This window comes from Serinus canaria (assembly GCF_022539315.1).
Source record: "Serinus canaria isolate serCan28SL12 chromosome 7 unlocalized genomic scaffold, serCan2020 HiC_scaffold_29, whole genome shotgun sequence".
NCBI lineage: Eukaryota > Metazoa > Chordata > Aves > Passeriformes > Fringillidae > Serinus > Serinus canaria.
In genome coordinates this window covers 2101308-2127105 of record NW_026108147.1, presented here as the reverse complement: position 1 = coordinate 2127105, position 25798 = coordinate 2101308, and the positions used below count along the sequence as shown (strand labels likewise).

Genomic DNA, 25798 nt, shown 5'->3' with positions numbered 1-25798 from the left:
AGGTTCTCTACAATTTTAATGACCTGTGAGTGCATTTTAATTAATTTAAATGTTTAAAGTAGTTCTCTATGCACATTCTTAATCTGTGACTACTTACTCTATTGATACTGGCTTATTAAGGGCCAGATGTGTAAATAGTTCAGACTAATTGTCTGTTACTCCAGTTTAATTCAGTCTCATAACAAAGCCTGGAAAATCAGGATAATGCATTGTTTTAGGAACAAGAAATCCTGTTGCTTTAGCACTGTTTCAGTGATAAACTCCACACCAAAGGGACTCTGTGTTTTAAATGACATGCCAGCTTTTACAGGATATTGCAGTAACACAATCTATGTCTGTCCTTGAAGTAAATGTTTGAGCTCAGCCATGACTCATATTTGCATCTCCTTAAAAGCACAGGCATCTGTTAGATCACTGTTCAGCCACAGACACAGGAGAGATGTTAAATCATTGCCATCACCATAGCTCCCTGCTGTCTAACAGTACAGGTAATACAAACATTTATCATTTTGTCTCAAGGATGCAATCTCATGACAGTATAGTGGCTTTTTACTGAATGGGATATAATCTAAGTGCCTGAATTTATAAATTGGATAACATGTTCACTATAACATGTTCACTCTAAACTTTGTAAGCTTTAAAAGTTCACTTACATTTCCTGCAGCAGCCTTGACAATACTAGACAGTGAGTTGTACCTAGATTTTTCACATCTTCTGTTCTCTTTTTTCCTATTTTGTTGTGAATGCAGGATTTCAATTGCATTTATTTCTTCTATACATTCCTCACCAACCTCCATGGAACCGACCAAATTCATGCTCTGACTCCTACTACCTTTGTGATATAAACAGAATTTAAATGAATCACAATCCCAATAAGTATAAATCAATTTCATCCTTCCCAAGAAAACATTTAAATGACTTATGGAACACTTTTCATGTTCATTCACATTGAATCATTCTAAGTTACATAACACACAGCAGAACTGAAAAGATTTTTTGGTATAGGTCAGAGGAGATGAGACACCACACAAGGTTGATTCCAAGTATCACAGAAATTCACCTAAGGAAGGGAAAACTGTCCTTTAGACCTCACCTTTTTGATGGGAACAAATACTTAAGACACCTAAACACTTGAATTAGAACACACTATTTGAATTCACTACATTGGATTAGAACTGTAGTTCAATAAATGTGCCCTACAGGACAGGGCTCTGTCTCTTCTGTTTTAAACACAATTTTAACTCACCTCTTTGCACTCTGGAATTCATCATTCCCTCTGTCATTTATTTCTTACATACTAAGCAGCAATTGACAGGCACTATCCAAGCTGGAATCCTTTATTGGGGAAAGGAAATGTTTAGAAATAATAGATCCAGGAAATGGGAAGTGAAAAACAACATTTGGAAGAGATGCTGATCTCACACCTAAAGTTTTAGACTATTGCTTAGCCATGGAAAATTCAAACATGCCCATATTTTCTGATGCCTTAATTCTGGAAGCAGCCCAGTTTTCTAATCCATTGATTAAATAAAGACATCAGGGCCTCTGGTGGGACTCCTCTGGGAAACATAAGATCTGTAAAAACACAGATGCTTGCCAGAACCAGTCAACTAACTGAGCTCATGAATTTCAAAGAACAAGAGCCAGACAGGCACACTACCTGTGCAGAGTTTTTATTTTGGGGGTGAAACATAACTCTGCTGAAGTTTTCCATAAAAATCCTGATGACTTCAGTAGAAACAGAAACACAAAAATGATTTCTTCTTGGATTATGAAATTGTATCTGTTCACAAGTCAGAGTGAAGAGAGGAGGTACCTCTAAGGGTCTAGCATGGAAGTTTTCCAGCACTGCATGAAAATCAGGGAAGGTGGAGATGGACTGACTGGCACCTGCCTCAGATACTAATAGGTGTGGGGACAGGATGGAGAAATATTTGTTATACACGGTGAAAAATGTTTCACTAAGCAACAGAAGAGGTACAGACAGATAGAGGTTTTTTTATTTGAGGGCTCAGGAGCAGGAAAAAGAATGAAAACAGAACTAAAATGGTATTTTTGTCTGTGGAGAGGTGCACTGCCAACATGAAACAGATGAAATGCTGCTGCAAAGCCAGACAGAAACCTGCAAAAATTAATTACCATGGACATATTTGTGTGGAGACAGGGAAAGACTGAGCTTGCTTCTGACTGTATCATCATGCACTAAAGCTTTCTTCCTCACAGTTTAAACTCTAACTGTAGTTCTCAAACAAAAATAGAGCAGTGAAATTTTAGCTATTACAATGTTTACCCTAATTTGGAAAAATAAAAAAGCATTGTTATGTAGTTCCAAAATTCAACCTCAATAAATAAAATAATAGGAATAAAGTAAAAATTCTTTCCCATATTAAAAAAAATATTCAGTCAGGAATTAATTTTGATTTTGCACAACTTCCAAACTGAAGCAGTAACTCACACTGGCATACTCAGATTTAGAAGCTCTGACTATTAGGAAATTCAGTTTTTTGTCCTTAGCCTTGCAGATATTTTAGTCCCAGCTGGAACAGAATGAAATGCTGGTAAAGTTTACAACATTATGGAACACATCAAGATTTCTCAAGCTACAAAAGAAACACAACAGAGCAAGAAGCCTTTCCAGCCAGTGCTCCTCCTCTGCTAGGACTGGATTCTCAAAATGTAGACTGCTAGCTTCAATTAATCAGAGTTCCTGTAATTCCCTGAAAATTTAATTGTGATAGAAACTTGGATTAAAAAACCCTAAACTTGTTACCTACCTGTCCTATTTACTCCAGCTAAGCAGGACTTCTTTTAATCCCATTGGACAGGTGTCTTTCACCTGTGTAAAGAGGACTGATTTTTACAGCTGGAAAGAACACAGTACCTTCAGATCTCTCTTGCTCATCTTCTTCTCTGCCTCTTCATCTGGATCACAGGGAGAGCTTGCAACAACCAGGAATTTTTTCTGCCTGGCTTCCCGAAGAGCTTTCTGGGTGGGACCTTCAAACTCTTTCTTCTCTGTACACTCACAGCCTGATATAAGATAAAACCAAAAAAAAAAAAAAATCATCAGAAAGCTTCCAGAAGAGTAAATAAAAAGCAATCTCCTTAATATTAGTCAGACATGTGAAATTCTCAAAGAAACACCACTTGAAATAAGCAGATATTCAGATTACTGTGCCATCCATAGAAGGTATTCCAGGGCTAGGTGTATCTCTGCTCCACAAATTATTTCATCTGATCTAAAGGGTAGCCTAGACTTGGCCCCAAAAATGCAATAATCTCACAGTACAAAGGGAGTCCCAGGAAAATGGATGCATTCTTTGACATCCCTCAGAGCCACAGGAAACATCAGCTCACTGCATCTACCCACTATGCACCACCAATTCAATATTCTGATTTCCAGCCCACAACTCCTTTTGTTTCCCTGTACTTTCTGCCTGCCCACCTTTCAAACAAGGAATTCCTGATGAACAGGTAACTCAGCAAAGAAATCCTCAGCAGATAACACAGCTTGAAACCATCAAAGGTTGGAAAGGATAGGATGAAGAGTTGAGCACAAGGCATCTGCCATGACGTGGCAGAAAGGACACTGCTCTTTGCATTGGCAGCTCCCACAGATCCAAACACAGCCCTTTGGGGTACCTGTATCTTGGAGCAGAGCTCTGTTGGATGCACATATGTACATGAAAAAGAATCTAATCATGATTTCCAACAGGATTTGGGCATTTACATCCCTCAGTTCTTTGGAAAAAAAATCTCTGATTGAAAGAACACATTTAAAATCCAGACTGAAAGAAATGTACTTCACATTACACATTTCTAAATTATTGCTCTTGTAAAATGGTTTTATTAAGACCTTTACAACAAAATGCAAATCTGATGGCTTAAAGCAGAGGGAAAAAAAAAACCCAAACACTCCCTCCACCCTTGAAGCAAAAAAATCAGAGCAAACACAAAACTTTCCTGTATATCCAACCTGAGTACAACTGGAACTGGTGGAAAGAACTATGCCTGGATTAAAAAAACTTCAGTATTTCTGTATTCTCAGTGTTTTAAAAGTTGAAGCTACTGTCACAGATATCCTGAATAATAACTTTCTCTGAGGAAAAGTAAACAGCAAAATTGGTTTGGAAGTCTAAAACCTTCTACTCTCTTAGTAACTGCTATCCACTACCATGCTGCTCACAGAGGAGTTGGTTTGTTGGTCCTTTTGAGATACCCAAACCTACAAAGCAACAGTGTTCTGACAGTTCTGGAGCTTTAAAAGTCAGGAACTATGAAAAAAAGAAAGAATGAGTTCCAAAGAACTGTTGCACTTAGATGTCAGCAGCTTAGGTTCAAAGATTTTCTATTCTAATTGCATTGCACATGGAATGGGCACAGCCAGGCTAATTTTAAATTTCTTTTTGCATGACCTTCCAACTGCAATTGCATCAGATCAAGGAAAGGAAAAGCACAGTTAACAGTCTTAGCAATGAGTTAATTCAACCATGAGTAAAGAAACTCATTGAGTTCAACTTCTGAATATAATTGGGTAATAAATAAGCAGCTGTTGTTTTTAGAAAATACAAGAAGAGCAAGGAGCAGTTTTAGGACATGTTTAGAACCAGCTGCCATAGCAGTGCTCACTTAGGTTTATAAGCCAGCCACAGTCAACACTGCTAAACCCCTGCAGGCAAAAGGGTTTTTTTCAGAGCGGCACTTAACACTGTTTTGATCTGTAAGGAAGAGTGCAAGCACTGTAAGTATACACCAATATCCTGAATAAAATACCTGCTCTCTCACTTTGATAATTAGCTCTCTCTATTTATGATCTTGCTACCATATCAGGAAGGATCAGATTTAAAACACAACCAGTTTTTAATGCAAATCTCCTTTAAAAGAAAAAAAAATCCATTACTTTTTAAAAAGTAATCTGAACTCAAAGTACAATTTTTTTCCAGAGCTGATTTCTGAGTGGGTATCAGAGAGAGAGAACCAGCCCATGGGATAACAAAGTCCTAAAAATAATTGCTAACTAGTTCCTCTCCAACTATCACATGTCCTTCATATCAATTTGAAACAAGCAAGGCAAGAATTAGCTTTCTTTAGGTGTCTTAAAAATTATTAGATGTTCTTCTGAAGGATTTCTGTACAAAGCTGAATAGCAGCCTGACAGTGAGACAGCAAAAACTGCTAGTAAATAAATTACATGCTCTGTATTGTGGATGCTATCTTCAATTGCTTGAAATGCAGCAGGATGAAAGCTCCCACATCAAATGCCTGAGCAATAAAGTCAAGAAGAGTTGCCCTAAAATTAAGTACTGTTAATTTTTTCTACCTAGCTGCCAGATAGAAATTTACAATGCAAACTTACTGTGAATAATAAGAAGTTCCCCTTTGTTCTTTATTCTGCACTATATGACTGAGAGAAAAAAAAAAAAACCAGCCCCAAACTAAAACCAAACCCACAATCACTGAATGGTTTGGGCTGCAAGGTGCCTTAAAGCTCATCCACTGCCATGGCCATCCCCTCTGCCATGGGCTGGGACACCTTCCACCATCCCAGATTGCTCCAAGCCCTGTCCAGCCTGGCCTGGACACCTCCAGGGATGGGGCAGCCACAGCTTCTCTGGGCACCCTGTGCCTCACCACCCTCAAAGGGAAGAATTTCTTCTTAAAACCTAATTTAAACCTGTTATCTCTCAGCATGAAGCCATTCCCCCTTGTCCTGCCACTGGATGCCCTTGTAAAAAGTTCCTCTCCTGCTTTCTTGGAGCAGATGTGCAGAACCTCCCAGGTCAGCAAATCCAAAACTAATTCAAAGGCACTCTCAGTGCCCTCTTGCCAAGCCAGCATTCCAGGTGTGTCCCAGCCAAATCAGGATGTGGGACAAATGCAGCCTGAGGAGCAGAGAAGGACAATCCCCTGCTGCTGGACAGAGCCCTCCTCCTTCCCCCAGGCTCTGCCCTGCAGGGAAAGCAGACACCTGCCAGAGGGGCAGCTCAGCTTGGCCAAGGATCATCTGCCACTCTGGCTCTGCACTGTCCTCCAACTCAAGCATCCCAATGCACAGAAGTCAGCCCAGCAGCCTGAAAAGTGCAGCTGGAAGTCTCCTTGCAGCTCAGATTTCCAACTCCAACAGCAATCTGAATTTTGAGAAAAATTAGGCAAACATTTCTTCAGTACCCACAAGAAATCCCCATTTCTCAGGGTTATGCTCTCTCACAAGTAAGAATATGATCACCTTTCAAGAGGCAGCACAAAATAATTTAAAGAGACAATATTACCCACTGAGACATGACTATGACCTACAGAGGGCAATAAAAATTATGTGGGATTAGAGGGCAAGGCACTGAAACAAAATAAATTGAAATACTGATTAATTTATGATACTCAAGATATGAAGCAAATTAAGACTTGTAGAAGCATGTGGGTGGTTGATGAGCTTAATTTGTGTTGGAGACTGACAAGGGATTTTTTATATAATTATTTATCAAATGGCTCCCTTGCTTGTCACTTCTTGGTATTACAAAGTGCTCTCAAGATTTCTGGAGAATAAATAAGACTGAACAGCCAGAGAGTGTTTTTAGAATCCAACAACAAATGAAATTATGTTTAATATGAAAAGGAGACAGATCCATCCACACTGTAAAACATGAGCATGGGGAAAATCCCCAACTCCAAACACCAAAAAAACCCAAAATAAATTCATGTGCCTACTATTCTTTTTTCTCAGCCTTGTGTTTTCCAGAGGAACTTGACCCAATGGCAATAATTCCATCAATATGGGAACTAATGAAGTTTGATTGTCAAAGGCTGGGGTGACTCAAAGGCTTTTCACCAGGGGTGTATCACAAGTGCCAAAGGAAGTTTGGGCTTTAACACATGGGGGGAAACCAACCAAAAAAACCCCCAAACCACAAAACAAATAGATACTGGAGTTGCCATAATTGGAACATATTCTTCACCTGGAAGTTGTTCAGTATTTGTAGGGTTCCCTAATTTTAAGTAAACAATTCTCCTGATGGGAGTTCTGCTCATGACTAAGGCAGGTGCCACATCCCCTTCACATGTGTTGTCAGAGGATGGAGCTCACCATATCCCTTTTGCACCATCTCACTTATTTTCAGGAGAATTTAGGCAACCAGTTTTCTTTGAAATTATCTTACTATCCAATGTAGCTGCAATTGAAAAATAGGTTCAAAGTTATTAGTGGATTGATGCTGTTATAGAATGTGACAGCATGAGCCTCATTTACTTAGGAAATCTAGGGTTTTCCTGATGGAGTTAGAAAAAATAATGTGAAAATTACACAGGGGAGTAGTGTGGTACCATACAGATACTATTCCAGCAGGTATTCTATCATCTCAGCAATCTTCTGTAAGAATGAGAGTCTGGATTTCATAATAGCAGGATTTTCAAAATGTTTCCAGACCACAATGGATATTTTCTGAAGGGTGAGCTGGGAAAGAACACATGCACACACACAAAAAAGGAATATCAGCAGATACAGTAGCAAAATCAGTCACAAATAGATTTCTAGGACAAAGTCCTTCCAAGTTACTCAGATATTCCATATTGCCTTCAGCAGTCTCACTCTCTTTAGTGAATACACTTCAGAATAAAATATTCAAGTGATAAACCTGCTGCTCAGACCAGGTCAGCTGATAAAACACAGTGCAAGTATTTTGGATTTACTGTTACACCATATTTTGAGATGCATCACAGCAACCAAAAATAAAAAAAAAAACATAACCAATCTGAGCCTGGTGATGGGAATATTTTACCTTTTGCCTCAGAGCTCTGCTTAGCATATCCATACTCCAAACTTTCTAACGCAGCCTGCAAACCTGTAACCTAAGTTTAAAAAGAGAAAAGAACAAGAGGAAGAAATGTGAAAACATTACTTTTGAAGTGTCTGTTCACAACACACAGAATTCATGCTAGTGTTCTTCATCAATTCCATCTGTAATTTTTAGCTCTTGATTATTGTCTCTAAGTTATGAACATAACTCCTAATTCAAGATTTTGGAAAGACCCAGAGCAAGGTGTGACATTCACACACATTCCCGTGCTTCCATCTGTGCCTTTGGAAGGAGCTTATTTTAACTTCTTTTATTTCTGAGTTTAGAAAAAAATACATGAAGAGATCAGAGACAGTTTTCCTGTCAAAGGGCCAGAGTATCTTGTATACATCAGGTAAGATTGGAGAAGAAAAAAATCATGTTTCAATATTCCACTTAAGACAGAAAAACTGTCTCTGATCTCTTCATGTAGTTTTTTCTAAACTAGCAGGTCACTCCTGGGTAGATTTAGGGAAATAATAAAATAATAAACAGTAAGGAAAGAAGTTAAAATCAGCTCCTTCCAAAGGCATAGATGGAAGCATGGGAATGTGTGTGAATATCCCACCTGCTGCACACTGCTGGCCCATGGAGAGCTGCACTGAGCAAGGACACACAGACATCCATGACTCTGTGGCACCATGTTTCACATACTTCCACTGCTGATATCTCACCAAATCATCAAACTCACAAAATACTCTGCTTCAGAACACTGCCTAAGCTTTACCAGAAAGATCCTGTGTATTTACCAAAGTAAAAACCAGAAGCTTCCTCACAGCTGTGCAAGTGGTATTCACTACATTTTTACCTTCCCCATTGCTTTGTCCCTCTCCAAACTGGTTAACATTTTCTGTGTCAGGGAATTCTGGTATTTTTCTGACATCTGCTTCAGCATTGGTTCATAGGATGCATAATGTGCCTTCAGCCTGGGAGCAAGAGGAGGAAAAATTATTCCTCACAGATGAGTTAAATCAGAAATTTATGTCTGCATAACTATTCCCCTCCCCAAACAAATGAGTAAAATTACCAAAAGGTCAACACAGAGGAGACAGCAAAGCTGTTTAGTATGTAACTAACCAACTGCAATACCACAACAAAGGAGAAAAAAAATTTCATGACTGAATAAGAGGATTCACAGCTTGTTTGGTCACATCTTAAAAAGACCCATCCAATTTTGTCCTTTTGTTAATCCTTCATACACACAGTGCACATTAATTTTGGCTAATTTGTTTTCTTACAGATGGATTGTATTTCAATGGAAGAAAGAGAACTACAGCTGTTATCTGACTACCAAATAAGATCCTCATCTGGACAACCCAGTCATAATACAATCCTGATTTCTTTCTTCACTAAACATTACACTGTGAATATTTATGCACTTTAATTCTTCAGCCAGACTAAGATTCAGACAAGAAATATGTGACACCACCAGCTCCAGAACCACTGCATCCTGCAAAATGCTGAGTCACAGAGGAGAAATCAGTGCAGAGTGCTCCCTTGCATGCATTCCAAGGGTGGGGATGTAGAACACAGAGCTGCTACTACAGGCACTGATGGATAACAATACCAGAACTCAGGGAAAGGACTGGAGCTGCAGGTGTAAACCTCTCCCCAGAGTTATTTTAAAATACGAGCAAAGAAAAGATTTTAAACTCAGCTCCTATTTAGAAATGAAATCATTATAACTCAGCAGCAATGGACTGGTTTGGGCTTATTTGCAACCAAAGCAACATAGCAAGTTTCTTACTGAAAGTTGAAGATGACAGAAGATGCCAACTATGAGAATCAGGAATGCAAAGGTTCTGAACTTGGTGTGATATCAGTTACCCTTAAAATGGGCAAAAACAGAAATCACCACCCATTTATGCCAAAAGATCTGGGTTAAAAAAACCAACTCATTTTTGTTTCCAACTATTAGAAATTCTATGTATTCATTAATGCATATTGCATCAGAGAAAATCCACCAAAACTAAATCATTGGAAATTCTTTGATCTGAGTGGCACGATGGTCACATGGAGCTGCTGCTTACCAGAACATACCAAAATGCAGCTAGACTCACTTCAGATTCCTTAGGGTTATCTCATGAACAGGCAATTCAAAACATTACATTTAATAATACATGTATAGCAACTCAAATCATTTTGTACCTTTTCAAGTCACAAGCCAGCCTGTTTTTCTCCTGGAGCACTCGCTTGTGATGCATTCGATGGAAGTCTCGTTCTTTCTCCATTTTTAGGAGAGCCTCTTCTACTTTGCTGTGTGTAAAAACAGAAAATGCAGGGCAGCAGTGTCAGTCTCCTCTGAACTGCATCAAGGTATGCTGATTACACATGGAATTAATTTTCAGATCTGCACAGGTCTACTGTAGCTAAGCTGGAAGATCTTGGTAGTACAATTTGTGCTGGAGAATATGTATTTTTGAGGTCCTTTTGGTGCCAGCTGAGGCTCAAATCCATGGGTACTCTTCCATTTCCCTCAGATCCTACACACAGAATCCATAAAAATTCTGACATTATAAATCTCAGAGTTGAGGTCAACTTCATGTTAAGCACAAGGAGTCTCGTGGAGGTACAAAAATCAATCCTCTTGTTTAAAATTCTATGTTAAAGTGTATTGATAATACTGAAAATATACTGAAAATACTCATTTAAAAAAAATATTTACATCACATTTGTATTGTTGCCTTGCAGATTGATTTGGAGAGCCTTCTGGAAAAAGCTGGGCCACAACTGTTTTAGGCTCTCTTCAATCATGTTTGTAACCTGTCCCCAGGTGTTCCCTGGTGTGAGAGCAGGCAGCAAAAGGACAGAAAACAACACCCCTTAGTAAATCAAGAATGGTCATTTTTAGAATGGTCATTTTTAGAAACAATTTTAAAATAAAGATTAAAAGTGTATTCAAACCATAAGGTAATAACTATGCTTAGTTTTGGAGTAAAAGGATTATGCTGATATTTATTTCTTTTAATGTATGCAGAGAGATCAAGATGCCTTCAGACATTGCACAAGCTATAAAAAATACATGCTCATGATACAGAGGAAATGAAGCTAACTATAATTTTCTCTTTAAATAATGAAACACCACAGTGAAATCTAACCAACAGCCTGCAATCTACTCAATTTGCCCCCCTGCTTGCAAGCAATCATGTAAATACTGTATTAAAATACCCAAAATAGAATTACAGTTAGTTTCTAGACACTAAATGTCTTCCACCAATTGCTAAACACCATTAAAGCAGGAGGTAATTGGTTTACAGTCATTTATCCTGGGCCCCCATACTGCCTAAGTCCCAAATAACATCTCATTTCTGCAAGATGGCCATCAAGAGCACCGAGCTCAGAAATACCAACTGTAATTAAAAGCTTTCCTTAAATACATGTCACAGCACTGCAGCTCTCAATCAGTGCTTTCTGAGTAATCCACAGAGTAAAATACAGGATTTCCCTTGCTCACAAATCCTTGGTTTCTAACCAGTCCAATCAGCATTTCTCCCGTGCTCTCAGGCATTCTGAGTCATTCTCTTTGCTGGAATATTTACTTTACCACAGCAAAGGAGTGACTCAAGTTACTGAATGTAGGAACAAGAAAAAATGCTGTTAGCAGTCAGTACACAAACTGGATTTAGTACAGAGTATTATGAGCAGGGTTGATCCAAAAGGCATAAAAGAACACTGCAGCCCAGTACAGCAAAAATGCTCAATTTCACACTTTTCAATTATTTCAGAAACAGGTTAAATTCATAGATGATTCAAAGCAATGTATATGACATGAATGTCATATACAAAAATTCAAATGCTGAATTTTAGCATCAGTGGGATCTTTGAAAGCTATTTGAAATGAAAGGCTGGAAAGGGAAGCAGTGACAGAGTACTGGTGGCACAGAGCAAGTTTTACACCTGGGTCTTGGTTTGGAAATGACAATCCAGGACAACCTGCCTGTACTGCACCCAGTAACAGCTGACAGACCATGGACATAAAGCTCCCCCTGCAAGTGGACAAAGGGGGGGTCTGGTTTCAGCAGAGTTTTCACAAGGCACATGCAGAACACCTGCAGGGTGTAAGAGCAAACAGCAGGGAACAGATGTGCTCCCACAGAATCTGTGTCTCACAGAACTGCCCTGAATCTCAGGGCTCTCTCTGCAACACCAAACCAGTGATGTGAGCCATTTGTCTGCCACCAGAGTGTTGCTGCTTTAGGTTCCAGCAAACACCAGAATGGAAAAAAGCAGGGCCCAGTTTCAGTTTGTGGACTGAACTTGAGTGTTGGGTTTTATCTAACAGGGAGCCTGTAGCTACCCAATATACCAGCACTCCTTTCCCTCTCCTGCTTGCTCCTGCTTGCACATTATCATGTCATCTTAAGCCTTTTAACCAGACAGCTGCTGTAAAAACTTTTCTGGCACCCTATGGAGTAACAAGATATTCTTGTGGGGAAAAAACCCAGTTCATTCAGACTGTGGTGAAATGAGTTTGAGCTTTATATTGTTAAATAATCATGTAACAATACAACAAACCCAGGAAAACTCTTAACATGTCATAACCCACTCAGGTTATTTTGTTACAGCACATTCTGCTACATAGGAGGGGTGAAGAGGGGGAGGAAGAGAGAAAAAAGGTGGGGAAAAAAAGAAAATAAAGCTCAATGAATTTACTACTGTCAAGGATAAGTTTCATGAGGGCCACATTTTGTCCTTCCTTCTTTTACTGTGCATGGCTGCTTCTTACTCTCCCCCACTCAAATGAGACACAGTCTTTGAGTGCCCATTGTCCAAAGAAGCTGCAGATTAAAAAAAGGAAATGTTTTCTCTATGGTCTGTCTCCTCATGCATTATTATATTTAGACTACACATATCTGACTTGATTGTTGCCACTGTTTAATAAACTACTTGACTGTGGCCAATTAATTCATTAATTTAAAATGTAATAAATCAATACAATCAGAAAATAATTTAATTATCATTATCAGCAGCAATGATTATTTAACATCTGAATAATTTTGGTTTTTTTTCATAGAAAGGAACAACCTAAATGAAAATTAGCAACTTGAGCAGTCCTGAGGAAAATCAAAGAGATGAAATTAAACTTTACAGTCCCATGTTTTCAAAGCACACACTGGCAAACCTGAAGTGAGTGCATCATTAGGTCTCAGAGTGCATCCTCAATGAACACACAAGTGCAAACACACCACTCCCCAGAAAAGGCCATGTGCCATAGGGCTCATGACTACATCTCTCCATTTTGTAGCCTAAGTATTTTAATTCTCTTGACTGAAGTACTGCAGACTTGTAGAATAAACTACTACCATGTACACACAGTATAATCAATGATGGTAATTTACACTGACACACCATTACCACCAGGCCCAGAGTGATAGATTTTTTGTAATTAAAAAAATGAAGAATAAATGTATAGTGATTTTTTCCCTATGCTGAAGGTTTGTGGTAGATGTAATTTATAGTACTGGAATATAAAATGCACATAACAATTTATTTTTTAGTTCTACCTATTAGGCTCTCCTGAATCTCTGTAGTAATTTGTTATGATTACTGGATACTGAAAATTATTTTTGGCCAAGTAAATACAAATAAAAGAAATTAAGATTTACATTTCTAACAGAACTCAGAAAAACTTGAACTTTAATTATAAATGTCACCTAGAAGCAAAAGTCTGTGTGGCCAGCATAACAAACAGGAACTTACTACTTTTCACTACGTATTTGGGTTTACTTTACCTGCCCTCTACTACCACATATAGAAGTTTCAATCAAATCAAACAACATACTTGACACTGTGTCTGTAGTTTTCCAGATCTTTCTTCAGGCTCAGATTCTCAGTCTCGAGTTGCTCATTGCGAGTGTAAACGTCAGGAACCAGCCCAGCCTCATCAGCTCTTAACTCACCTCTCTCTATCAGCTCATACCTGGGAGAAAAGAAATACATTTATTTTATTTATTTTATTGCATGTTCCCATTTCCTCACCTCACTCATGGTTTCCTTCTCGTGCCACCATTTACCTAAACTAGAATCACAGCAATATTTACCATCTTAAAGCACTCAGAAAATGATATTGGTGATTACTTTCTTCAGATTTCAGATCTGCTGCTTATACCCAGGTATAGGAGATAGTGTTTAGTATGATTTTTATAATCACCAATATCATTCATCAATAATCACGCTGCTGAAACAAAAAGCATTTCTAAAATAAAAGCAACCTTTACTTAACATGCTCCAAAAAAACTAAGGTGGATGTTAGTATCTCTGTCCAAATGACTTCCTACAGCCAGCTACGTATTTGCATTCTGAGGCTGTTTCTTGGAATGCTCATCCCTCTGAATTAAGCTGTCACATTCACCACCAGCAGATGAAAGGTTTTTGAAAAATTCATCTGAATATGTCCAGAGTAAAATTCATTCTATCATCACTTTATTTTCTTAAGTAAATTACTGTAGGAACAGGCTTTAACACTAAGAAAGAAGCTTGGGGTTTTTTTTTCTTTCCTCCAAACAGTGACTGATGCACTGGTACAATTCCTATCAGAAATACTGCAGATAAGGGCAGCCTCATGGCAGAAATTCAGGAAACATTTCTCCACTGAATGCCCTGACCACACTTCATGAAAACTATCAAGTATCTGCACAAAGACTGATCAAACATGGATAACTGATGCTCCTCAACTCCAGCAGAGCTCAAAATTCTGACAGACAATTGACATGAAACACAATTAATATCGATAAATTCACTCCACCCTTGTGTAAGGACAGGACTGGAAGTGAATGTTTTTGTGCATGCAGCAGAAATGGAAAACCACCCACCAAACAGCACTGAGAAATCTCATTATCTTTCATCAGCCTGGTCCTGTAAATCTCACAGACCTCCTCCATACTGAGCTGACTGCCAAACACTGCTCTCCTCACTTCTTTCATTGCACATGGAAATTAAATTAGTTCCAAGCACACACAGGTACTTTACTAAGCTTTTCAGAACTACTAAGTTATAATTCTTAAATCACTATTAAAAATTAACCAAGAATCTGGAAACCTGAGGAACAGATGATTAACTATGATTTTGTCATCAAAGCTCAGTGCAGACTGACTGAAAATAATACATTATTACTGTATACTTTACATTATAATTCCTAGAAACTGGATTTCAAAGGAATCAAGCTGCACAGAGGCTCTGCAATAAACTGATAGCTCAGGATGACCTGGGCTCTCAGGATTAGGAGGGAGAGACTGGCAGATGCAGGAATTCACAGCTTATCAGCCTCTGCACTTCAGAGTTAAAAGCTGTCAATCCAGTATCTTCAATAAACAACAGAAGTCCTATCAAGTCTTGTATAACAAATGAATGGAAAATTTAATGGAAAATTAGATATTCAAAAAATAATTTAACTGTAAAGTTCCTTAAAGTATAATGGGAACAAAAAGTTTATGTGCAAAACAGCCTACATAATTAAAAAAACATCACTACAACTGTTATAAAATAATTCATCACTTCGTTGAAAAAGAAGAGTTTTGGCATAAAATAAACCATAATCAAATCACAGCATTTTTATACAGCTGGGTAGAGTAATGCCGTTTTCTCAAACTCCAAAATAAACACTGACAATTTGATCCAATTTAAGTGACCTTTAGATCTCAGACAGACAATAATTTCAAAGGCAGCCTTTTGATAAATTTTCTCTACATTAATTAATTTCTCATTTTAAATTCCATTAGTACTTGATCACCACAGCATGAGAGCAAGAGTGTCGTCCCAATACATAATGAGGAACCCGAGTACACTAATCTGCTCTCACTTTCATTAATATTGTAAATTATCCATTTCAAACCAACATGAAACATTTTGAAATAAGGTATTAATGCAGCAAGTTCTCTATACAGTAAGATTAGACACTGACATGCTGAGCTCATTTGTAAAGCTACTGAAATTAGAAGTATTACTTATAGAGAAAAAATATATGTACAGCTAAGAATTTACAAGATAGTGCAGGATTTAACAGGCCCTTTCTGTTAAAAAGCAATTTGAATTTTGCCATTGATATAAATTCAGACTTTAAGTGCTTCAAAGAAAGCTGTAAGCTTCATAAAAAGGTCACTATTTATATCTGCCCAATATTAATTATCTTTTAGCATTAAAACTATTAGACTTCAAAGTTAATATCAGCCACTCCTATCAGTTCTTTGGTTGAGAAAGAACACAGGAGTACGTGCTCCTTCTCCAAGGAATCATTTCAGCCCACCATTGTGCCATCAAAAAGCAGATCATGATTCATTCCACAGGCAATGCCTGATTGATGAGTAAGACCAGAGCCTTGCAAATTCCAGAGCACAGATTGCATACCTGAGAATATTTCTAAGAAAATTTAAAAGCTTCAATGCTTTTGTATGAAAAAATAAGATGTTTCTAACTTTTTTCTAGTTTTCAAATGACACAATTTCAAGTGACTTTACTAAAAAAACCACTCTGAACTTCTCATGTTTGAAACTGAGACCAAGGTTAATCAAAGAGAGGTGTTTCCAGAATGTCTCCAACAGAACCTGCTGGTTCAAAGCAAGTCTGTAACTTCATGCATTTCAACAGAACTTGATGACAAGTGTCATCTTTTGCTCCAAAGTAATTCAGCTCTCCTCCAAAGCTTTGCAGCATTCTAAACATGTAATTTTTAATCAACAGTAAAAAAAGTGGTGTATTTAAACAAAGTTGCCCCTTTAAACGTCTGTATAAAGTATGGACAAAACCCCTACAATCTACAAAAGCTCAAGAGTTTATTATTCTTCTGACTACTGTATAAACTAAATCTGCAAAAATAAAAAACATTCATATCTGTTAACTGCTGTACCAAAAATTACCAATTAATAAATGTTATGATTATTCTACTTAAACCAGGGTTCTTCATTCTCACCAGGAATACATTTGTTTGTTAAAAAATTACATATTTAAGAAGGACTTGTACTCACGAGAGTTTTCTGAAAAAATGTCCTGAAATACCAAAAATATTTGAATCCTGACCATCTAATTCCCAAAGCAACATGGACATTTAAATTATTTTACCATTCATTCTGGAAGCAGTCAAGGGTTCTAGACATTCCCATTCTGACCAGGAAATTGCAGAAGAAGTCATCCATTGCTTGAGGTATGTCTGACATCAATTTCTCAGAATTCAGAACTGACAGAAATTCCTGAAATTAAAGTTTGATAACTGTTAAACTTAAAAGAGAAGTGTCCTGATCATACTTTCTATTTCTGAAGTCATCTAAAGTCACAGATTTACTGGAGTACACCTGAATGTTCTCCCTGTCTTTACAGATCAGAACTGGAATCAGTGATCCTTCTAATGGCATGGTTTGAGAAAGGTTATAAGAAATAACTCAATTCCCCCCTTATTTAAGCAGGTATTCCAAACCTGGCATCATCTGGCAGAGCCTTGAAAGTATTAAAACTGATGAATGATCTTTTGTCACTGACCAGAGTAAAAGTCATCTTTATGTAATGAAGAATGTAGCTGTCCAAGGTGCCAGCAGAAAGGCTTGTGTGCTTTCTGTAATGGTGCATGCAATGGAGGGACAGACAGATCCTCCTCTCCATCCCCTGATCCCTCAGGAATAATTCTCACTAAGATCAAGGGTCCTTTTCCTCTCAACATGCACTGCAGGAAGCGGCCAGACAGCACTGCTACAAGTGTTAGCAGCAGGGAGAGGGTGCACCAGGGCTTCATGTGCAGCCACCCAGACAGACAGCTCTGCAGAGAGGGTCAGCTCCTGGGGCAAGCACATTGCCAAAAGCAGAGCCAACACAGAGCAGAGCAGTCCTACTACAGGGAAAAATAAAAAAAAAACCTTTCACAGCTTTCTGATGTGATGCAAATCTCTTCCCTTCACCCAACCCCACTCAACACACAGCTTAGTGTTTCTCTCCCAGAGAGAATTCAACATGCAAAGAGGTATGGAAAAAAAGGAAAATGTGACCCAGTCTGAGACTACTCCCCCACAAAAAGCATTTAAAGACAATGAGATGAGAGAGACTGCCACAACTCAGCAGGCAAAGGGATGGCCTTATTTCACTCAGCTATCAAATGGATTGCAGTGACTTGACATACCTAAATATGAGGGTCTTGGCTTTTGGGAACTGCTCCACAAGCATGGTAGGCTACAGCACTGCACATGCATCTTGGTGAGAGAGTATAAAAAATACCACAAAACTGAGAAAACCCCACTGAGAGATTTATCAAGAGATGCTAAAGGCCATGCCTGCAAATCATTTCCTCCACCATTTATAAAAGAATCTGTAAGGTCAGGGATTTCTGATAACTCCATTCATTTGTGGCTTATTCAAGCCCTTAGTGGCAGCTCTCTCACCATGAGTGCATAAATTACCTGGAGATAAAGGCATTTCTCTTGATAAAATAAAAACACTGGAAAAATCTCTTGGCCATTTTGTATAACACAGAAAATGTTGTCTTCAATCCAACCAACCTACCTAATATAACCAGCAAAGATTGTACATGTCTGATAGAAGCCATGTAACACTGCCTTATGACTAGTACAATATGCCAAGTGCAATGTAATATTTAGCATATTTTCATTACTACAGCTCCAGTACATCAGGCAGGTCTATTTTCTAACTGTGGTAATACAAGAAGCAAAGAGTACATGGGCAGACATGCAGCTGCATCCCTTGGCTTGCTTCTTTCTTTACTCCAAGTGAGGCAAATGTGTAATATTGTTGCTTGTAGTTTTCCAAAGACATCTATAAAGCCAGGCTTTGGAAGAAGGGACACAGCTTGATTCCCTTAATCAATGGAAATTTGATAGGAATTCATTTCATCCGTGCAGAAGAGAATTTATTAGCGAGATCCCAGCAATGAGCACCATTTCAGGAAGCAAAGCTCGAGCAGGGAACAACACAGGGAGAAATGAATTCAGTCAAACAGGCACAGAATCACTACAGGACCTCAGGAAACCAGAACTGAACTCCCAGCACTTTCCCAGACTTTGGGAGTGACATTAGGCCAACTTGCTTCAGTTTCCTTGGAAAACATCCAATTTTTAATATTTTTGGATGATCACTGACATGAGCACCTAGCATTGAACTTTAATATGGGATTACATACACAAGGAAAAAGCAAGTTAAGCAGTAAATACACACAAGCACTTAAAATTATCATCCAGGTTATGGTTATTACATAATTGATTTTAACCAAAAGCTTGTAAGAAAATAAGAGACAATCTTTGCCACACAAATATTTCCTGATTAGTATAAACTATTGTGTGTAAATCTCAAGCCACTAATGTCAACTGAATTAAAGACTCTTAGGTTGTTTAGGAAGCTCTTACCATAAGTTTGGCATCTTCAGTCTGCTCTTCAATAGTCTGCAAAGCTTTGGACAGATCCTCATCATCTTCAGGAAGACTGAAGTCATCATCTGCTGAAACCTAAATGGAATTATGTAAAGTTTGATATCAACCCATTTTATCCATCTTTCTTTCACAATAAAGCTGCTCCCACTCCCATCACAACTGCTGAATATAATCCCCTCCTCATTAAAACACCATTTTGCCATATGTAAATAGAAATCCTATTAGTGAAATAATTTTTATAAATAAGCTGAAATATCTAAAGAGATGTTTTATCTAAATAGAAATTCCTGTACCTTTAAAAAGTATTTATTGGTCAAATAAAGGTAATACACAACAATTCAACTAACACTGAATCTTCTCTTGAAAAACAGATATGCTCTCTTTCATCACTTTATAAAAGGAGATTTGTGTCATTTCTCCCAGGATGTATATGTGACTGATGAAGTAAAAAGAAAATATGAACACTCTACCAAAATAAATCAGATTATCAATTTATTAAGTTACCTCTTCATACTGATAATCATCTTTGGCGTCATCTGTTATGGTAATCTCTGCAGGTTTAGTTAAGTCTAGAATAGCTGGAGCATGTGAGGAATTCCAACTTGAAAAAAAAAATCATAAAATAACCATTTATAAATCTGCTATCACCACCCCCACCCTTGTTCTTCTCGACACAAGCCTTTCAACTTCCCAGGTTTCCTTCAGGTGAAGGAAAGCCCAGTTCCATGCACAGAGACAGAATTTAGGTTTGAGTTTTTCCAGCAGGTTTGAACACCATTAAAAATTGACTCATCAGATCTCAGAAGCCAAGCACTGTTCCACAATAAAACAGCAGCTCAATTGTGCTCTCAGCCAATCATCAGTTTTGAGAGGGGTCTTTTTGCACTAGAATTTCCACAGCCTTCTAAGCAGAAATTGTTTCACGCTCTCAGAAAATACATTTTTTTATCAAATTCAGATGTGTGAGTTCAAACAGCAACACCTGAGGTTAAACCCTGAACACCACAGGGCCACTTAAAAGAGCTGATGCAAATGCCTTAATAATCACAAGACAGTTACAATAAAAAGATGAGGAACTTTCAAAACTCAAAAATTCATTTGGAAATTATCTACAGTTCCTTGAAAGGCTTTAGAGTCAAACTTTTGATTAAACATAACTACAAATAGTCTAAAATAAAAGCCAAATAAACATCTTTTCATCCACTAGCCTCACAGCCCATGAAAGAATAATGAAATGTTTTTAGCAGATGCTGTTGACAGCTTCCCTAGGAAATCAGTTAGCCTACAAGTGACCCATGTAAATAAACCAGGAATTAACTTCCAAAGAAAAGAAAAGCTGGCAATTCAGTACTTCAAACACAGAAAACAAGAAAAAAAAACCAACATGATTTTCCAGCTTTGCGCTGTGTTGCCCAAATCTGAGTTATTCCTCTAAAAACAGGCCTTTTGCCAATTTTCACAGTATAAATGTAAAACCACAAAACATCGGTACAAGTATCATCTGCATTCAAGACTGCAGCATCACAGCACCAGGAAAACTCAGATAAATTGTATCCATCTGGAAGGCTAACAGCTGAATACCATAACCCCCTGATAAGTAATAAACTTTCAAAAATGGGGATTTTTTTTTCCTCAATTTTCTATTGACCTGACTGTCCTTGTGATCCACTATGGTCTAAAGTAATGTGTCATTGCAAACAATTTGCCCACACTAAAATACTACTTAAAAATCCTGGGGTTCTCCTCCTTTTTTTTTTTTTTCTTCCAAAAAATCATAGCTAGGTGCACTATAAAACAAAGAAATTAATTTTAAAAATGACTGTATTTCTCCGCAGTGTTAAATCTGCTGAGGCAGTGCTTTTTTAAGCACACCATGCTGAAAACAGCTGTGCAGATTCAGTAAGGTAGAAATTGAGGCACAAACTGCAAAAAGACACTCTTCCACCTTTTAGAATTGGCTTTATATTAGCTTACAACTTAATTCATGAAAAACTAAGCTATGGTAGGGTCTAAAGTATGATTGTTTAGCCTCTAAAAGCATTAAAGCCTCTTGATTTGCAGCTCACAGCTAGAAAAGAGAAAAGCTGCAGCTCATCTGGCCTAGGGACAAAAGCAGAATTTGGGTCATGGGACCAAAAAATGACACATTTAAAAGCCATAAGCTTCCAAAATAATTTGCTACAGCTAAAATGTGGAAAGAACTGAATGGGGTTTTTTGCTGTAAAAGCCACAGCAAAGTTATGTCGAGGTTATGTACCACAACCTCAGTACAAACCATGAATATCCCAGCAGTTATTCTGCAGTGGGAAATTAAAGGAGCAACTCATCCAGCAGCACATTGGGACTGGGAGTCTTAATAACAAACCTTGTTCTCCCTCCATAGGGATTTTGCATTTAGTGCTCAATAGCTAACACAGGAGAGGTGACAAGAGCCTTTCATGCCAGGATTGTAACTCCTGCTCAGGCACTGGAGGATTCAATTCCCCCACTTTTCCAAGGGGCATTCAGGAACCCCAACCTTCAGCCAGGAAAGCAAACACCACCTTACAGTGAGCAAGTCCCCACTGCCTCTTCAGGGCCAAAATCCCACGTATTGATAGAATTGCATGTGTTATAAAAGATCTCTGAGACCAAACTGCTAACACAGCACCACGCTCACCGCTAAACCATGTCCCCTAGTGCCATATCCACAGGGGGCTGTTTAACCCTTCCAGGGATGCTATGGCCACCACTTCTCGGGCCACCCGTTAAAGGAAGAAATTTTTCCCGCTACCCGAACACCCCCTGGCATGGACTGTGGCTGTTTTTCCCCTTGTCCCGTCCCTGTTCCTGGGGGCACAGCCCGACCCCCCGGCTGTCCCCTCCTGTCAAGGGAGCTGTGCAGAGCCACAAGGGCCCCCATGAGCTCCTTTCCCAGCTCCCTCAGCCGCTCCCGGCGCCCCAGCCCATTCCCCAGCTCCGCTGCCCTTCTCTGGACAGGCTTCAGCCGCTTTTCAGCCTGCAGGAGCAACAACTCACAAAAAGAACCAAAAAAGCTGGGAGGATTTTTGACTTTTCCCCCGTACACTCCAAACGCTGCCCTCGCCCCACCCAACTCCCCCCGCCCCAGCAGGTGCAGGGGCCGGCCCGGCTGAGGCGGGAGGAGCGCTGAGGGGACGGAGCCGTGAGGCGGGGAACCGGCACCCCCAAGGGAGCAGGAGGATGAGGATGGAGGGGCAAAGGCTGGGGAGGAAGAAGGATACTCTGCAGGCTGTAGGCCGCCTCGGAGACCTTCGCCTCCTCCGCCATGGCCGCGGCGTTGCCCGGGGCGACCTCTCGCGAGCAGAGGCGCCCGCGCGGCGGCGGGAAGAGACGCGAGTGTAATTGAATTTAAATGAATTTCGTTTAATTCAATTCGCTTTCATGTAATTCAGCGCTGGTAACTGCAGGCGAAGCTCCTCGCCCGTGTGGGAGCGGCGCTGTGAGGAGCGGGCTGTGAGGGCGAGGAGTCTCCCGAGGCTTCCAGGGCGTCCCCTCAGGGCGTCCCCTCAGGGCGGGCACCTGCGGCAGACACACACCGATCTTCCTCAAGTGGAAGGAAAAACAGCAGAAAATGAGGGGGAAAATCGCTTCAAAGTCCTAAGGGAGGACTAATTTCTTCCGCAGATGGAACATTTTTTGTAGCTGGAAGCCGAGCTAAGTCCTGTGGGACCGAATTGCTTAAGTCCCTTCAGGACCCAAACTCTCCTGAGATTCTGTATTCACGATTAAAAGCAAGAGTTTTCCCAGGAAATAGTTTGGGAGAGCAACATATATTTGTGGAGAACACGCATCACGATTCTTAGGAGTTGGAAATGTATGGTATCCACAACTGAAGAAGAGTGATGAAAGCTTAAAAAGGGCTCAGAAAGGTGCTTCAGGGAAGATTGTGATTAGAAAACAATTAATAGTGGCGGACAAAAGGATCTCAGTCTTCTTGGTTTATTTAAGGAATCGTTAAAGATCAATGTCAGTGGGTAATGGATTTGGTAAGAAAGGCTGTGCAAAGATAGAACCATATCAAGAAAGTAGATCTAGGTTAGATGTTAGGAATAAATTGTTCCCTGTGAGAGTGATGAGACCCTGGCACAGGGAGCTCAGAGAAGCTGTGGCTGCCCCATCCTTGGAAGTGTCAGGCTGGACAGGGCTTGGAACAACCTGGGATAGTGAAAGGCATCCCTGCCCAGGGAAGGGGTGGGATTGGATGAGCTTTAAGGTCTCTTCCAATCTAAACCATTTTGGGATTCTATAATACCCAGTAATACAGAGAATTCGCTAAAAATAAGTCATAACTAAAAGCGAAGAGTAAATTTTTTTTAACAAATCCAACTGATTTTCAAGTATCCAGAAGGATTTTAAGAACCACAGGGTTTTGTTGTTTTTTTTTTTTTCAAGTTGTATTCTCCATTCAGACAAGAGCTAGTTCAGGACATCCTATGGCTCCCATTTTCAGAAGTCAGATATAGTCAGTGCACTTGCTATGAAAAAAAGTTGAAGCAAAAAAAAATAACCAATGCCATCATACATGGATGTTTGCCAGTATTGTAAAGGACCCATAGAGTTTATTTGATTACTTTCAAATAAAAGTCAGTTGGTCAAAGATTGTTATTTCACAAAGATTTAAAGCTGTGTCTGAAAACAATGTTTGGCTGGCAACTTCTAAACTCTTTATGTCACCCCACTGTGACTATATAAATGGCCTCATCATACTGACATTTTCCTTCAAAAGGCATAACAAGCCAACTAGTTTCTCTCTACCTCATTCAGAGCCACCTGCCATAAATACTTTGTATTTGATTATTGCTAAGCTGAATTCCAAGCACCCAATTCACCCCGGTTTATAGCCTCATAACAGTCTGGGTTATAAATGATTATCATCTCCCAAATGGCAGCAACCAGTGCTGTTACTGTATCCCATAACTTCTCGTGAGAAAGACATGGAAGCAGCATCTGCTGTAGCTTGAGCATTTCATTAGGCAGGCTGTTTGCTTTTCTCACAGAGCAAAGACTGAGGAGTGTACCTCCACCAGATCTGCCTGATAGATCAGCCAGACAAGGTGGAGGATTTGAAAGAGGTTATTTATGAGAACTGGACAAACTGGAATGCTCCAGAAGCGTTGCTTGTGCTCTCAATGCCTAAGGGCCTCAGGTACTCTTACCTTTATACCACTATCTGAAAGACTGAGACTCTCCTTGCATTCAGAGCAAAATATCCCCTCCTGCTGAATTCAACAATCAAACCAGTTACAATTTTGACAGGTTGAGTTAAAAAACCAGAACAACCTCATGAGCTACTTTCAGTAGCTTTCCCTCCCCTGCAGGAACACATCCAAAAGGTTCAGTATGTGCACTTCATCACAGCAGACAAGCGGCCAACAAAGAATTATCTGCCCCACTGACTTTCACACACCCATTTCTAATTGTTCTTCAGCGCAGCTTTCGAGGAAGGACGAGGCAATGTCAGCAATTCAGGTTTCTGAATGAGCACAAAACGTGGCTCTAACAGCACTATCACCATGACAGTCAGAGGGCCATTGTCCACACGGTCATGGTGGAGCAGGGGACCACAGCTGGGAGCCAGAATGAGTTGGCAAACATCTTGTTCCAACTTCTGCTGTGCCATCTGGCTTCCAGAGAGGTGACTGACGTTAAATGTATTTTCTCTGTATTGCCATCTGGCAGCTGCTTGTACAACAACAGAGTAACATGCAGAATTTGGCTAAGGCTTATCCCAAGAATCACATCAAGGATACTTGTAACACAGACTCTGAAATAGGAAAAAAGATTACAAGGAAAGTTTTGTCAGCTGTGGGCATTACAAGCACAGAGTATTGCAGGTAGGTAAGAGGCAATGGGAAATGATACATCCCCATGTTTTGTGTGTGTTCATTTTACAGAGTCCCTATAAAGTTTCTACAGGGAAGGAAGGGACAGGCAGGTTTCCAATGGACACAAATATTGTATCCAGTGAAATGTCTGTTCTTGAGAAGCATCAGCACCTTGGCCATGCTGTGGAAGCACAATCACTTTCCCAACTTGAGCAAAGCAGGGCTTTCTATTCCTGCTGTAATGTTGTATGCCAAAGGTACTTCCAATAAAGGAAGGAGATTTGAGAAATTGATTAGTACAAACACAGTCTCAAAAACAGACAGACTGCTACTTTAACAGAAATTTCATCTAAAAATGTCGGGATTGCCAAAAGGAGTGGAACTACAGTGTAATAATACCTGTAATGCCAGGTCATTTTTATAAAGGTCACATTTGCAAAGCCATAGTAACCTCGCTGAGCTTTAAATGTAACAGAATAGGGTGCTTCCAAAAAACAGAGTAGGATTTCTAATAAATATGATCCCACGACAGCTTAAATCAATCAGCTTTGTACTCTACCTCCTGCTGGGCACTCCTGCTTTTTTCCTTGCTCCTGTCTTGGTGCTCATATGATTCACAAGTAATTTAAACCTAAAAAACCAAATCCAGATGATTTTTTTTTTTTAAAAAGGAGGTGGGTGTTGTTAGTGTTTTTTCTGTTTGATTACTTTTTTTTTTAATGAGGAAAAATAACACTAAAATGCTAGAGGTTTGTATTCAGAGTTA

The 25798-nt window shown here is 39.3% G+C and overlaps 1 protein-coding gene across 1 annotated transcript in view; it reads right to left on the bottom strand.

Moving 5' to 3' along the window:
- Nucleotides 1-22474, bottom strand: part of SPAG16 (sperm associated antigen 16) — a 286793-nt gene extending 264319 nt beyond the window's left edge. Inside the window, exons 1-10 of the mRNA XM_050987617.1 lie at nucleotides 22429-22474; nucleotides 19691-19722; nucleotides 19163-19261; nucleotides 16881-17008; nucleotides 13609-13746; nucleotides 9975-10082; nucleotides 8635-8752; nucleotides 7770-7839; nucleotides 6270-6272; nucleotides 2882-3030 (exon numbers count right to left, since the gene is read on the bottom strand). Of these exons, the coding sequence (XP_050843574.1) occupies nucleotides 2882-3030; nucleotides 6270-6272; nucleotides 7770-7839; nucleotides 8635-8752; nucleotides 9975-10082; nucleotides 13609-13746; nucleotides 16881-17008; nucleotides 19163-19261; nucleotides 19691-19722; nucleotides 22429-22474 (891 nt within the window). The remainder of the gene's footprint in view (nucleotides 1-2881; nucleotides 3031-6269; nucleotides 6273-7769; nucleotides 7840-8634; nucleotides 8753-9974; nucleotides 10083-13608; nucleotides 13747-16880; nucleotides 17009-19162; nucleotides 19262-19690; nucleotides 19723-22428) is intronic.
- Nucleotides 22475-25798: the final 3324 nt, after the last annotated feature.